General features: G+C 41.8%; 1 protein-coding gene across 1 annotated transcript in view; it reads left to right on the forward strand.

The window, feature by feature from the left end:
- Positions 1-16701, forward strand: part of ENPP6 (ectonucleotide pyrophosphatase/phosphodiesterase 6) — a 31843-nt gene that overhangs the window by 5802 nt on the left and 9340 nt on the right. Inside the window, 4 exon segments of the mRNA XM_050338635.1 lie at positions 4930-5109; positions 10876-10987; positions 15267-15408; positions 16413-16592. Of these exon segments, the coding sequence (XP_050194592.1) occupies positions 4930-5109; positions 10876-10987; positions 15267-15408; positions 16413-16592 (614 nt within the window).

Here is a 16701-nt window from a genome sequence, read left to right on the forward strand (position 1 = left end):
TGACATACAGTTTTGAAATCAAGTGTCTTATTTTTCTTGGATTCATTAGCTTTCCATTTCAAAAACTGTGCGTTGTGAAGCAAAAGAGCATGAAGAAGTCTGTGGTAATACTATTAATTGGCAGGGAAGGGGTAGGGCAAGGCAGGCAAGGGCAGGCTGGAGAAGATAGTGGGAACCATGGGGATTTTAATTTTCACATTCTTCCTTTCACTTTGTTTGCTCAACACCTGCAGAAAGGCTGCAATGCCAAGCACCAAGATTTTTCTCTTTCACCTATAGAAAAAATATTGTAAAAATCTATGTTTGTTTTCTACCAGTTAGAAAAATGGAAACCCTTCCAAAGTGGGGAACAGAACAGTTTTCTCTAACACAAGTTCACATGCTAGGAATTGAAATACGCAGTTTTTTCCTTCTTACTAGTTACAGCCTCACATCTCACAACTAGTGTGCCTACTACCACCTACTAGTGGCAGTGAGTGGATATTGACATATCAAGGTATTTTTTGCCCAGAGCAAAGTTACAGCCGACTGACAGAAAACTGCCACAGGCTCATACTCTCTCTGATGGTGCAGGCAGAGCTTTGCCCGTTGTTTTGTTCTGGCCTTCTGCAGACTTGGAGCTGTGGTGCCCTCCAGCTGTACCCAGCTGTGTGTGGTCAGGGGTCCCAGAGTGGTCCCTCAGCCCACCACTGTCAGTGGAGGGTTCAGGTGAGGAACTGATGGCTTGGAGCCCCTGCTCTCCAGGGACACAAGACCTGACTTCTCACACAAGAGGGCATCTGCAATACCTCAGCTGGATGCTTTATAAGCAATTTTTTTGCACCCCAGCCTTAGCCCCTTGATGAAAGCACTGAATCAAGAGTTTCATGCTCTTACTAAGTTAATCCCGTTCACGGAAAAAAAATTAATGCTGTGTATAGCAGAGATTTTTCTGTGCCTTTTGATGTGATCCTACTTGGATTGCAAAGTCTTGCCTGATGCAGGCTAAGGTGTTTGTGCTTTGGCTCTGTCTGGTATTGGAGGTCATAAAATGCTGGAAAGTCTTTGCCAGCAAGCTCTTTTAGGAACATGAATTGCCTGTGCTCATCTTGCAAGTACTGTTTTTACTTGGGGGTCTGCAGATGGCAGGGGCACTTTGCCTGGGCCAGCACTGCCCCTGAACTTCTCATGAGCCCTGGTCTTCTCCAGGCCACGTAAGGTTTCACATGTGGATTTTGGTTTTTTCCCTGTGGTTTTTCGTTTCAAAGCAGAGCAGATGAGACCCAGCAGGGGAACAGCAGAGTAGGGCATATATCAAACCTCAGTCCTTGGGGGCAGCAACACCGTGGAATCTGCTACAGAACAGGAATATGGTGCTGGTGGTTTTAAAGTCGTGCTCTCTTCATCATTATGGCAGGCAGTCATATGAGCAGAGCATTTCATAGGGCAAGTCATCCACTGTTTGCATGGAGGAATTTAATTCTTCCCCAGCCTGTATAGTCTCATGCTATACATGCCTATGCTTGCATCTGCCCTCCTGGCTTTTGTCACTGCTCACAGAGTGAGGACATCATGGTGGGACATGAGAGGAAAGGTCTTGCCATAGTAGCAAGGTATGTATATAATATCAGAGAGTACATTTAGTACTGATGTCATCATCAGATTGCAGTACCTTTGCTGTGTTTGCTAATACACACACACCTGAGTTCTCTGATAAATCTCATTTGCTCAGTGCAGAGATAATTTAACTCTATTTTGTTGCCTTATGCACTTAAGTATAGCATTGCACATCTGTCACACACTGCCTCTCTTGTAAAGAAAAGATTGAGTGTCTCAGAAGTACATTTTCTCTTGTAGATTTACACACAGGTGGTCCCTTTATGATGTATCGTGCCTACTTGTAATCCTGACATGCAGTCAGTGAAAGATCACCGAAGAATGAAGAGGTCATTCCTGTAGCAAATGCTGCAGGAGCACACACTCTGGTTTCCAGATGTCACATACAGCCAGTGTAGGGTGCACAGCGCTCAGGATTACTGTGCTGATGTTTTGGGTGGCCAAATGGCTGTGTGTTTTGTTGTGGTTTTTTTTTTTTTTTTTTTTTTTTTTTTTGTTTTGTTTTTATTTCATCTTTGTTTTGCAGAGATTCATTTGAATGCTGACAAAAGTGCCTGGAGACATGGAAATGTTCTTCAGACAAATGCTGTAAGAAGTGTAGTGTTCAAATAAGCTGTAGCATGCAGACTTGCAAATGCTTTTGCTGGCTCTCTTCCAGAAGGATACAGCAGTTATCATATTCCTGGGAACTATACCCTCTTTGTTTTCCTATGTTGCTTGAAGAAGGAGTAATTTTTACTACAATTGCAGTGTGTTTTAATAATGACATCTGTATGCTGAAACTGCTTTTTGCCCTGCTTCTGTTTGGAACTCTTAAGATAACGTTTGATTACAGAGGAAAGCTGCTGTAATGGAAGAAATGGAAAATTCAGCATTTTATGTGACTCTCAAACACCGTGTTGCAATTTTGATAATAATCCAAAAGAAGGCCACCAAAGGTAATTTTCTTAGGCTGGAGAAAACAAGCTAAAACAGGGCGTATAAAGAACTGGGATTGTACAGGTGACGCAAAAGAAACTTGAGAAGTGATCTTAATTCTATGTACAATTATCCTGAGGGATGGGAGAGAAATGCTGGTTATTGCAGGGCTTTTTAATCTAATGAGCAAGGCTCAGAATAGCCATGGTTGAAGATTAACAAAGGTCAAAAATAAAATTAGAGACCAGGCATACTTTTTGAACAATGTTTACTGATGATACATATCTTGGGTGTGCAACTCAAGGAAGAGATCAGTTAACTGATTATTGATGATTATTGACCAAAGAGGTCTGGGGTCTTTCTGGCGGACAGGCCTCAGGTAAGCAGATGTGAATGGCATTAAATGGTCACTTCCTTTGATCTGTCTGCTCACCTGAACTTCTTTTTTGGCCCTGTGAACCAGGGATATCTGCAATGCAAATTGATGCCTTATGGTCTTCTATACCTCTTCTTCAATATTAAAAAGAAGGAGTTGTAGTCCATAGAAAATTGAAGTCATCTAATGAGGAGATCAGAACACTGTCCTCTGTATTAGTGCAAACAGTTAATTAAACTTTCCAATAATATTACAAAGAACAACCTTCATTTTCTTCCTTAAAGACATGGGCAAACAGAAAGGAGACCTTAAGTCCTACAGGATCAGTCCCAGCTAGAGTTCACTGATTCTAAATGGAGACTACACTGTAGTCATACAGATACCCAATCTGTAGGTGTCATACAGATACACCTTCAGTACTGAACTACAAGTTTCCCAGGCTGGCACAAGTTGCCTGCCTGCAATTTATCAGGTTGATAGAGGCTTAGGAATACATCGACTTTAAGAAGCTGAGGTTGCCCTCCAAGTTTAAGGCTGCGTTTTTGATGTACTATAGAGACTTCCTTCTATCTTTTTTGAGACTTACAGCAAAGAGAGCACTTGGCAGCCTGAAGAGGACAGATTACTGCCCATCCAATCTATGAGTTCTCCTGTATTAAACCTGTTTGGTTTAATATCATAAATAGTGACTGCCACAAACTGGGACTGCTTTTCTCCTGTGGGAAGGAGGAAATGTTTTGCATAATTGAAATACTTTGTAGTAGAGAAGGAGAGTTCAAAATTCATTTCAAGGTCACATGTACCCGAAGTATACAGCGTCCTCTGCTTGAAATGACGCCTTTTCAAAACAAGCATGTCAAGGTTATTTCAGTTCTGATCACCATGCTCAGACTCACAATAATCAAAGCCTGTTATCTGGATCCCTGCAATAACATGACTCACCAGCTAATGATGACAGTGTCTAACACATGCTTCAGCTGTTGCTTTTTAAGATATGGAAATCAGGAACTTCCAGTACAACCTAATCTTCAACATTTCTTTTCCCATTTCTGTTAATACATCTGCAAAATAATTCTTAAAATATAGTCTCTTCTGACAATGACAAGAAGTGGGAGACATCTCTCGGTTATTATATACTAGTTTCTTGTAACACAAAGTTGCCCAAGGGCCCCTAAGATACAGCAAGAGGGCTGAACATGCCTGATGAAATGATTGCTGTGTCCACAACCAAGAACAAAGCATGATCATTAAAAAACAAAAAAAAAGGAAAAATAAAAGTAACATATAAAGGTTTTTGCCTAGTTTTTGCTTGTTTGCAGAAAAACAATGTTTCCTATGGATAAAGGAAAGAGAAATGCAAGTTTCCTGAATTTTGTTCAATGTTTTCAGATTGTGTTCTTATCCTCTCCTGTTCATAGCCTGCTTCCCACAGCCCTCTGGTTCTGAGTGCTGGTGGGTACCTTAAAACGTCCTCAGACTTGGTAGGTGCTGCGTGTGTCGGAGGGGCCAGCTGGCCCCCAGGCGGGTTGCTGCTGACGTGGTTTGTGTGTTTGGGCTGGGTGCAGGACGGTGAGCAGGCCATGGGCTGCGGGGTTTGTTTCTTCTGGCCTCAGCTGTCTAAAATTTGGCTGCCTGAAACTAAGAAAATGCTGCGATCTTTCTCTACCATTAACAGAGAGCAGTATGCACCCCCAGATATCTGAGATGCCTGTCTTGGGGTGGCATGATTTGCTTTCTGGGCATGCCTCTTCTTATCCACTGACCGTGAAGGGAACGTGGGGGGCTGACAAGTTTCAGCAACTAACTTTTAGGTGGCTGAACTGTGGAATATAGTGATCTAACTAGAACACCTCAATAAAAGGTAATACTCAAGAAAATTGTATGAGCAGTTGCAAGGTAAGAGATCCCTGAGTTCATGTCAGAGCTTTTCAGCTGATTTGCTGGATGATCCAGTAGTAGCAGTGGTGGTGCTGGTGGCATCCTTCTGCTGGAGAACACCAATCTGATTGTGCTGTTTTTTTCTTCTCCACCCCTAAAAGGTCGCCACTGTGAGGTCCATCAGATGACTGGAAACTACATGTGGGACCAGAAGGCAAATGTATCTTTTGATATTGGTGTGAATAAAGAAAGCCTGATGCCTCTCTGGTGGAATGGATCTGAGCCTTTGTGGGTCACAATGATGAAAGCTAAAAAGAACGTTTCCATGTACTATTGGCCAGGTAAGTATGTGAAAAATTGCTACCACCTTAACAGTGCATCCTTACATCTGAGCACTCCATATTGTGTAGGAATGGCTCTCTAACACAGTTCTGGAATACAGACAAGAATGTTGAGTGCTTTGCTAACCACTCATAGAAATGAATTATCTTTCCTTAGGTCATGATAATTTGCATATGCTTGCAAAGGAAAAGACTGAGGTGTCACTGGAAGCAGCTTTCCACCAAATGTTACCTTTAGGAGGGCACTGGCTTGTAGAGCATCCCCTCCTCCACCAGCTGCTCGTTCCTCTTGCCCACCTGTAGTTTCTGCTGTGTTGAATGGTTGCTTTATGAATGGTTCATGGTCCAATCAAAGTTAAACAGTAACCAATGTCCCACAATGCTTGTTTGGGTTTAATCTGGAAATTAGAGATGTATAAAAATTAGTCCTTTTTAACAAAAAGAAGTATCTCCTTAGACTATCCATTTAGGGACTCACATGGAAATAAATGTTCCAGCTCTGCAACCAGACCAAATGCCTTGCAAAGTACCAAGATTCTCAACTTTTTTACCTTTTAACTCTACTACTTACACTAATCAGTATGCAGATATCCTCATTATGAGCAAGTGCAGGCTAGAGGACCACGGAGCTGTTAGATGAGCTGTCCTGGATACAGCCAGTGCCAGTAGGGCAGAGGCAGCTGACCCACACGGTGGGCTCCCGGACTGCTCCTCTCTGCATCCCAGTGCACATGTGCCTGGCCACAGTCTTTCCATGCAATGTGGCTAATGGTGTGCCAGAATAAAAAAGTCCACAGTTCCAAGGAATGGGAAGAAAGAGCAAACCAAGATGGAAAACACTGAAAAGCCATCCAGAGTGTTTCTATAGTAGTGAAGAGCAAAAAGACCTGAGGGTGACAATATTGCCTTATGGACTCAGAGGCAGTCAAGGTGGTTTGGATCAGCCCTGAAAAAAATGCTGCTTCTTACTGAAGATCACTCAAGTGACCTAACAGCAATGCAACTAACAGTTATACAAGAATGTAGGAATTCCTCTAAAAATTTACAAAAGACTGCTTTCTATAGACTATTCATTTTTACCCACTAATATAATTGCTCTCAATAGGTATAATTATGTACTGAATAGATGTAACAGCCTACAGAGAGCTGCTGAAATAAAAAACCCAACAGTATCACTTCCCATTAAATGCCTTTGGACTTTACCTAGCTCCTACACTTTGAGCAGTGTTTCCTGGGGAGAAGACATATGAGGTGTATATGTGTGTATCCTTGTACACACATGTATACACTTCACTCTTCTCTGCCTGCTATTTCCAGTCAAAAATTGCAACGAACAACAGAGCCTCCCTTTTCCCAGTGCTTACACTGCCAAGTGCAATGCATTGACTCTTATGACACAGAGGGAGAATTTTTTGTGGATCTGTGGACCTTGACATGTACATCTGTCCCTCCTTAATTATTTGTCTGTGACGACTGACCTTTGGCAAAGCCATCAGTGCCTCAGTTCAGCAAATGCTTAAGCACTTGCTTATTTTGAGGGTATCCATGGTCTCAAAGGACACATATGCCATACAGGGTCAGGCACAGGGCAGGAAGTGGGGTGAAATGTAGAACTATTGAACTAAAACTCCAGGTGTATCTATGGTAAACAGGAGTCACTCCAAAAGCAGTAGTATTTATTACATTTTCCCTATACAATTTTTTAAACTGTTTTCTAGTTCCACAGTAAGGAATAAAAATTTATAAAAATTCTAGATCTATCATTTTAAAACCTTAATTCTTAACAAGACATTTGAATTGGAAGCAATACCAAACAAAATGAAAATAATAAAATAAAAAAAGATTTAATAACCAAGGTGAGTAGAGGTCTCACAGACATTTGCACTGCATATAATCTGCTGTTAGTGGCTAGCTTTCCAACCCGAGGATATACTTCTGCTTACAAATATGATAAAGATCCAAACAGGAAAAGTCTCTGAAACTCTTCATAAGAACAGCAGTATAGAGTCAAATTCAACACTCTTTGTTCTGGAAGATGCTATTTTCTCTTTAGCCAGCATTGAAGACAAATGAGATCAATCAGCCATAGCAGAAATGCATTGGAAATGCTAGAGAGCTGATTCCCAGGATTAAGTTACACCACTGCCATTTCCTCCTCAGGGCCAGTTCCAAGCTTTGCAAAGTCTGAATGCAAAATCTGATGCTTCATATTCTTCCCTACGTTCCTCTCTCATGTTTAGTCAGTGCTTAAAGAAGTAAAATCCATACCCCAGCAAACAGGAACACAGAGCAGGAGGGCTGTTGGATGCACATGACCATCCATCATGGTTTTATCCATGAGCCCAACATAAACCCAGCAAAGACAACTCACGGGCAGAATTCATCTGGGATCTCCTGATGCTAGAAGCAGAATGAGGCAAAATATCACCGCGCCAGGGTCCCAAACACCAATTCTGACAAAATACAAGACCTTGTAGGGACATTTTTCTCCTTTCTTGGCAACCTACACGGGGTGAAGTTCTCAGCCTCACGCCCAGGTTGCCTGTCTGAAGCACTGCTGCTCCAGCGGATGGAGAATGCCCAGAGGAGTACACTTTGAAGTGGTCCTCAGCCCAGTGGATTGTGTCACCACAGGTGCTCAAATTCCTTCATCTTTCAGCAGCCTGTGCTAACTGAGTATGCGGCTGCTTCAGCTGAAGCACAGTGACATCTTCTCTAAACACTGAAATGAAAGAAAGAGGGAAAAAAGGCTCTGGACTCAACTTTTACCATTTAAACACAACATTTACCAGACCATACAGCTCATCTGGAAAGTTTTCAAAACTTGTTATGACATGAAGTGTCCAACTCTTAAATAAATATTTAGAAATGCAATTTAAAGCTGGCAAGGTTCGGGTCTCCATGTCAGATAGATAAAGAGGAGCCTATATATCACTCTGAAAGAAGTCCTTATTCTTGTTCCAGTAGTTCAGATTTTTAAATAAAGGTTTTGTGTCATACAAAACTGTGAAATAAAGGTATCTAACATCTTCATAAATATAGCTTAACTATTTGTAGTTTAAACAAGAAAAAACTTAACATTCCCTTTGTCTGGCTCCAAATCTGTTCTTATTTCCTTTCCCATAATATTTAAATGAGAAAATTTACCATCTGTCCTGGCCTCTACCAGAATGAAATCTAAATATGAAAGGGTCTTCATGGCCAGTGTTTTGCAACTGTAACAAGCCTTAACATCAAAAATCCAAATTTAAGTTCTGTTCATCATAGAGGCTAAAAAGAAAAAGGAGAGCTCTTGATATCTAAGCAGCCTGAATTTTCAGTGGTACTGCCAATGAACTGCACACTTGAAGATCAATATTTAGTGGCCAAAATTATTTCTAATTGTTGCTACGTCTGCAGTCTTTTATGTCATGCTCATCACTTGACAACCTAGAAATAGCAAAGATATCTCAACAGCTAAAATATCCCAGATCCCCAAGAGGGTAATGCTTCCAGTTAAAATTATCTTGTGAGTAGTTCTGAGGGATGTTATGTAAGAAAATTACCATCTGATGTCAGTATCTGAAGAAGAAAAAAGAGGCAAAGTGGTGGTATTAGTCACTGGCTATGAGCAGTCATACACCTGAACGAAAATACTGTGTGCTCCCAACATCTTTCCTAGTGCATCCTTAATTTCTTGCCTGGCTTTAGAGCCAATCTTTTCCCAGACTCAAGTGTCAGACAAGAAATTGGCTCCAAAGATCCAGTTAAGTCCTGAAATACTAGCAAGGCCCACAGAGGACTACTGCATCGCTTTTAGCATCTGATTTAGCTGTAAGCCCATGTTTTGCTGCTGGAAGCACCCAAGACATCCTGCAAAGGACTGAAGCTCCCTGCACTCAGGGCAGGGGGCTTCCTGGATATGACATCAGGAAATTCATGGAATACATTTTTTTATGATTTGGTTAGGTGACAGCTGGGACCTGTCTCTGCTGCACAACATAATTTCTTGAGGGTGCTGTGTGCAGATGTATAGAAGTTTTACTGTGGGATGGTCTAGAGAGTCAGTTCTTGTCAAGTAATCTGCAGGCTCTTCAAACAGGTTGCAGATTCATGGTGGATTGTGGTGGAGAGATAAACAATACAGTATCTTCATGTAGAAAGGGGAGGATTAAATCACATATGTTTGGGGCAATAGGGGAAGAACGAAAAGTGAGCGTCATCATACAATCTGACAATTTTAATAGAAATAAAATTTAGATAGAGGTTTAAGATCATGCAGATGTGTTTTTACAGGAAAATAAATTATTTACCTACATTTCATGTTTATTATTGCAAATAATTAATCATAATAGATGGAGTCCCTTAAAACTCACAGACTATGTGGAGACATGGGAGTTGTTGCCACAGGTGAAGAAACTGAACCTCCCATGTGTGCTAGATCTCTACCTTTTGGAAAGGGTAATTTCCATCTGATTTGTCTGGCTTTCTGCAAATCAGTGAAGATTTTTAAAAAAACTTCCTAAGCTTAAATATTTAAGTTTTTCTAATCTTCCACGGTACTCCTAAACAGTCACAATCAGAAGTCTCTCAGCCAGCTTAGCCTGCAAGTGGTGTGCCTTTTCCTTGTGTCCCGGTACTGGACACAAGCGATGTAAACTCATGTGGGCTGAGGTGCAAGACACTGAAAAGCTCTTTTTGTTGAGCATCCCAGTAAGCAAACCGCTGTAAATCATCTCTCATAGTAGTTCTGCTTACTCTAGTGCCCTTTCTGTACTCAAACCTCCTGTGCAACCTTCTCCCACCTCAAGCAATGAGTCACCTTATGATAGTCCTTAATGCCTATTCCTTTCATCCCAAAGAGAAGCAGAGGAGCCCAGTTGTAGACACATTTGGGCTTTGGTTTAGAGTTACCTTTTTTGACCTGACTATGTTGCTGTATACAGAGGCCATATTGCAAAAGATCTCTTTTTTTATTTTCTTCCTTGTGCCCAAGGAATACACCAGAAAATGCCTAACAGTGATTGGAGGACTCGGGAGCTCTGGAATAATAATTTACCCGAATCCAGCGTTTCTGAAAGGACACTTCTTTTAAATATTAATGTTATTCTGCAGCATTGTAACTGGAGAGCAAAAGGGCAAAGGAACCTCACAAAAAACATGTTTTTCTATGTTCAAGACCACGTTCTCCTGTAGGATTTGTTGCTGTAAGGTTTTAGGCCTCAAAACAGACTGTATTTTGCAAGGAAGGCTGCAAGTTACCAAGAGAGTTAATTGGTTTATGCTGTTTTAATAAGACCTCTCGGGAAACAGATTTAATAGTAGAGTGCCAGTATCACATAATAAAATATGGTTTATAAAGGATATTACAACATAAGATACAGCGTGTCTAACTGGAAAGTATTTGCTGAATTTTCAGGGAACAATGTCTAAATCTATTATGTTGGAAGCCTGGAAATGAGGCTATGTGACCACAGTAGTTAAAATGAAAACAAGCTAGCAATTTAGATGGAAACAGTCTGCCACAAGGGAATCAAGAGTTTTATTGTGGGAAGGTCACACAGAGACCTTCCTTTTACAGAGGGAAATTAAAGGATCCAATGTACAGTTTGCTACAAGCACTCATCAGACCAGCCTCTCTCCCCTTTTCCCTTCCCAACCACTGAGTTTCCTGCAGGGAGGGTGTAAGGTAAGTAATCTCAGAGGGAATTTATAAACCTGAACTGGGACCCCTTGGTATGGTGATCAAGGTGAAACAGCAGAGCTTACCACATTTTTTGTTCATAGGTTGTGAGGTCGAAATCCTTGGAGTCAGACCAAGTTACTGCCGTGAATACTTCAGTGTCCCAACAGACAAAAACTTTGCAGATGCCATCATCGATGCCCTCGAGTCCTTGTGGTATGTCACTAGGTTTTTGCAGCGTGGGGTTTCCTCTCTCAAGGACGAGTATTTGGGCTTACCATCTGGGATATTTTCAGGATTGGCTCCCAGGTAGGGAGATGGTGCTGAGGCTGCTTTACAGTACTGTCACAGAAACACCACCATCACCACAGAAGTAGGTCCTTACATTAAGATTGGAGGGAAAGATGTGCTCTTTTCCTGTTCAGGTTACAACAAAGAGGAGACATCCTGACTTACTACTTTTAGTTTGTTGTTTCAAACAAAAACTCAGGATGAGTCCCTTCAGTGACCTGCAAGAGTAGACTGCAATGCTTGGATTTAGAGAGAGAATTTGGAAATTCTGAAATTCAGCTTCGGTCACTTGTTTACAAGACAAGTGCTTTGGCTTCTTCTGCATTTTAGAACATCACAGGCAAAATATTTTTGGAGTGGGCATTCATTTTGTGTAAATATGAAGATAGAACAGAGTGGAATAGAATAGTTCAGTTGGATAGGGCCTACAACAACCATCTAGCCCAGCTGACAGGCACGTATATCTCAGACAACTCCTAGAAAAAATGTATGCACCACACCCAGCTTTCAAGTTCCACCATCTCTCATCCACACATTAACAAGGGACAATTCCATATAGGCTGTAAAATTGCACCACCACATGCAGAGCCAATGCCTTACCTTAGCTATAACTAGGCTTCCTCTCTGAAAACCTTGTTGGTTCCATAATTTATCCAATCCTAAGAAACATTTCTATTTTACTACTTGTGAACTGCCATAGCAATTTGAATCTGAAAAGTTTTGTATTCAGATGCTGAGTGTTGATTGCTTTTGAATTAAAGTCTCCAAAATTATGAGAGTGCTGCTGGAGGTGTTGCTCCGAGTTGCACACTGAATCCTGCTGCTCAGGAATCACGGTGTTGTTTGCATCATGGGGCTTAGACAGAAACTGTCTGAGACCACATGAGATGTTTTATCATGAAATTATTTGGCTTAAATTTACAGAAAGTTATCTGCATGTGATATGAGGAGGTCATATGTGACATAGGAGGCTTTCTGGAGCTTCTGCAATGCTTTTAATTTAGCGAATAAAAAAAGGAATGGAAAACTGAATACAGACATCAGCTCTGACTTACCCAGAATTACTGTAGAAAGCTTTTTGGTCTGGTATCATTTGGGGATGGGCCAAGATACGCTTGACTCTCTGCCTGGTTTCTGTGCAGCACAGTGCATAAGGCCGTTCAGGGTGGTTTGCAGCTCTGTAATTGTGAACGTGGTTAAAACAAGGCACAAACTGCTAAAAGATCCAGCCCTTCGAGGTGTTCTTTTGGGTAGCTGGTTCCCATTGAAAATGTCTCAATAGCTAATTCACCCTAAGCTACAAGGCTGCCCACTGCTATCATCTTTGGTGGAAAAGAAGAAAAGGGCAGGAACTCAGCAGTGTCAGTGGGACAACCGGCAAGAGATGAAAACTCTTCAAGAGAAGAGCTAAGCCCTGCCATGATGCCTGCCATTAATACCAGCTAAAGCCTGCTGAAGTGCCCAAAACCTACGGATCATCCCAGAGCTGCATGAGGTCCTGTCCATTTACGCACCATCCCTCTTGAATTTCTGCCCAAGTTCATTCTCTTTAAACTATGTACCTTGTCTCCAGCAAGACAGGAAAGAGCAAAAACTGATAATCAGCTCTGGGTATAAATACTGCAGGGACTTAAAATAAGAAAGGAGAATAGAGAATGAATAGATCAAAAATTGGGTAGGTTTCCTTATTCTTTCTTTCATTCATCCTCTTTGTTTATTCCTTTAAGATTTAGGGAAAAAAAGTTCTGTGCTGCTGGGCCAGCCCATAAGAAGTAAAGCCTCTGAAATGCCTTCACCATAGCTAGATTCATTTAGCAGGAATTAACATGTCTGATAGTAGAGTCCTGAGCTTGTCATTTACATCTTTTGCAAGTGCTTTTGACTCTTGAAGCTGTTCAAAGGCTGGCAAATCCAGTGTGTTTCCTTTCCACACACCAGCTAATTGGAAAAGCCCATTAGGCTGAGACTGGCATTAGCAGTATGTGGGAAAACAGCCTGTGGCAAGGGCAGTGTGTTGCCTATAGCAGTGCCTTGCTCAGTTGCCCCTGGTGGGGCAGGTATTAGTAGTTAATGAACTGTACTTAGGCTCCCACCATTAGCAAACCTTACAGAAACTCCAGGGTAGAGAGAGTAAGCCCTTTAATGTGACTTGGCAACCTCGGGGTTACCTTGGGTTTGAGCACAGGAGTTCTGACCCATCTTCACTTCACTGAAGTTGAAAGTTTTATCAATCCCCTCTGTGGGGACAGAAATACCTATAATTCATCAGGGAGCCACTGAGCTCCTCTTGCAATCAAATATTCAGGAATATTCAGGAATATTCTCTAGTCTCTTCAAACAGGTGCTTTAAGACAACTATTCAGACTAAAAATATTCAAAACTAAGTCAAGCATCTGTTTTTGGCAAGTGAAACTAAAACCTTCCCTGTGTCTTTTCCACAGCTATAACTTAAGGGCTGTTGTAATCTACCTACCTTCCTGGACAGGTGTCATGAAGTTTGCACAGTACTGGCAAAGTGTGCTGGTAAAATACAAATCCCTTTTTGGTATTGCCATTGATGCCATCCAACTTTCTTCATCAAGCTTTCCTTAATTGTTTACTTGGAAAGTTACTGGTGACAGAAGAAGAGAGGATGAGCACATAGATTATTTCTCCAGTGCAAGCCATGATCAGAGATGCCTAGTTTTCTTAGAAGAACATGCAAAAATGGAAACAAAGCTGAACTCAATCTTGGAAGCTCTGAATGTGCTGTACCAAGTCCTGTAAACTCCTAAGCATGCTGCCTAACTGGAGCTTGTCCCATTGAAGTAGTTGAGTATTCTTCCTTACAGCACTGAGCCCTCACCGAGAAACCTCACCACAGCCTAAATGAGATCACTTGTTTTATGCCATAAATCTCCTTCTTGGTTTCTATCTGGATCAAAATGATCATTACAGATGAGAAGACGTAAAGTAGTCTAAGTAGCTCATTAATATAGGCACTGCAGCAGAAGAAAACTATTTCAGTAGGTTCAATGAGTGTGTATGCAAAAGAGAAATTACAGGGTTACATTTTAGAAATAATTTATGCCTAATACAGATGGAAAGTAAGCTTAAAATCAAAGTGGGGAGAGGGAAGGGCTGCTTCATTTGAATTATTTAAAAATCTGTAAGGATAAGAAACAATACTATTCTGCAGGGCCAGCAGTGCATAGTAGAGACCTTCAGCTTCTTACAGGACTGCTCCTCTGAGGCCTTCCTCAAACTGAAAAATGCAAATTACAGACCCTAATTCAGTCAGTCAGTCCCTCACCTCTGATTTTTCCTCTTCTCTCTTGCTCATTACACCAGACTACCCAGTTGTCTTTAATCAGAGAAGCTGGACCTGTCAGGACATCACACAAAGTCTTTTTGTAGGGATCTTGGTCTGGAGGAGAGCACATATTATGGATGGCACACTCTGTCATATATTAGGTACAGGAGAAAAAGACTGGGTTTGAACTTCATGAGCATAGGTTTGTGATTTTATCCACCCAACTGTTCTCAGGAAGGTTTATAGTGAACTGTAAAGTGGTCATGAAAATGTAATTAAGCACTGATATATGTGCCATCCCCCTAATTAGGCTGAGGACATTCAGTGCAGAAATCAGAAAGAGCTAAACTTGTGCAATGCTGAGATTACCTCTGAGATTACCTTTGTTTCTCTTTGGTCATATTCCTGAATAAAACCCCCATCTAAAATTTAATCCCAATTCATAGTGCTCAATATTTTGCAAGAAAGAGCACATCCTGAATTGACCTCCGTGGTTTGGAAGACCTCACACAGGAGAAAGCCAGAAGTGCCAAACTTTAATTAAAGTATGTTTGTCTGGTAATTCCCACAATCCTTTTAATAAGGACACTGAGCACACAAATCAGTATTTCTTTGTCATTAAAGGGAAAGCTGCCTTCTTAATTCAAAGAGGTTAGTGGAGGGCTGCCAGGCCAGCCTGTGCTTGCACATGGCAGTCTCTACTGCCACCTCTGAGAGGAGTCTCAGGCAAACTCAGGAGAATCTGGGTGTGAATAATGAGCCCAGCAGTGCTGCAGTGGGTAGGACAGCACAGGCTGGAAGCAGAAAACGGGGTTTTGTGGTTCTATGTGCTGGTGAAGACAATAATGCCAGCAGCCAGGAGGTCTCCATGTGTGCCAGCCTCTCACTCCTTGCCCTCCCTCCCACCTGCAGCAATGGCAGCGCAGAGATGGCCGCAGTGTACTACGAGCGCATTGACGTGGAAGGCCACCACTACGGCCCTGCGTCCCAGCAGAGGAAGGACGCTTTGAAGGAGGTGGACAAAGCCTTGAGCAACATGATCTCACTCATCAAGGTGAGTGGCACCCAAAACCCCAGCTCCTGGGTGCCCTTTGGAAAGGTTTTTAAAACTGCTCCTTGTGGCACTACCAAGAGCCTACTTAACACCTCTCAGTGAATGCACTGGCTGTAAACTTTTACTTCATGAGAAACAGGTTACTGAGATCATGTGAAAGTCAAGGCACCATTCCCCTAATTATTATTTCCATTGATAACGTTATAACCCTCCTAGTGGATTTACACCAATAGCCCCAGCAAGCCACTAACCGATACACAGTTCATGGCTGGTGTTGCCAGCTGAACTTTACTGTAGGCTAACAGATCAAAACCTTGTGCTTCCTAAGGTTTGTGGAATCAGACAATTAACTTATATAGCAGTTTTTATGGCACTATTCAGAACTCTTTACTTTAAACTCAGTGTTAAAAAAAACATCATCTAAATGATTTTTCAGCGAGAAAAGGAGGCTTTTGGGTAAATGGCAATTCTGTGAATATTTCTGTCAGTGATAAATGCATGTTGGGGGTTTTTTAAGTGTTTCAGTGAGGAAAGGAATATGGATCTCCAATTTCACTAAATTATAAAAGCTCTAATGCTAAGTGCTTACGCTTTCGAGGGGAAGAGAGAAACACCCCTGCCACAAGTAGTATCATGGCAAAGTTACTCTTCCCCATCTGTTTTGGCCAACAGATTAAGAACAGTTCAGTAAAATCCTGTCTAAGACCAATTGGGACAACTGGTTTACCAGTCTGGGATGTAGCATCCAGTTATTTAGCGTGGGGGTGGATTTATTTTGGAAAATCTGTCTTTGGTGCTAACCTCTCAGACTCTTCCAAAGCAGCGAGAGTGGGTGTCCACCATTTCAGGTGGTACCAAAGCACATTGAAGGGCATTTGAGGATGTGCTCCTTCTGCCAATCTCCACTAAATCAGTGGAGGTCAGATGGGAATTTAAATTTTCCAGTGGGCATGGAGTGCAGAGCTCTTACCAGCCATAACTGCTGTCATGCACTTGCTTTACAGAGCAAAGGCCTTCAGAATGAAGTCAATGTCCTCCTCTTCTCTGACCACGGGATGACAGACATCTCCTGGGCAGACAAAGTGATTGAGCTGAACAAATATATCAACATGAGCGATACCATACAAATGAAGGACCGAGGTCCTGTTGTGAGCCTCTGGCCGGTTCCGGAGAAGCACGCAGAGGTAAGTACAGCTTGGTCGTACTAGGCTTTGTGTTTCCTCAGGTTTTTTTGCCAGTTGTGACTTCTGTCTTCTCATAACATCCAAATCTGGCTCTCAGAGATGTGTGTAA

Source organism: Myiozetetes cayanensis, unplaced genomic scaffold (genome assembly GCF_022539395.1).
Source record: "Myiozetetes cayanensis isolate MyiCay16 unplaced genomic scaffold, myiCay2020 scf7, whole genome shotgun sequence".
Lineage (NCBI taxonomy): Eukaryota > Metazoa > Chordata > Aves > Passeriformes > Tyrannidae > Myiozetetes > Myiozetetes cayanensis.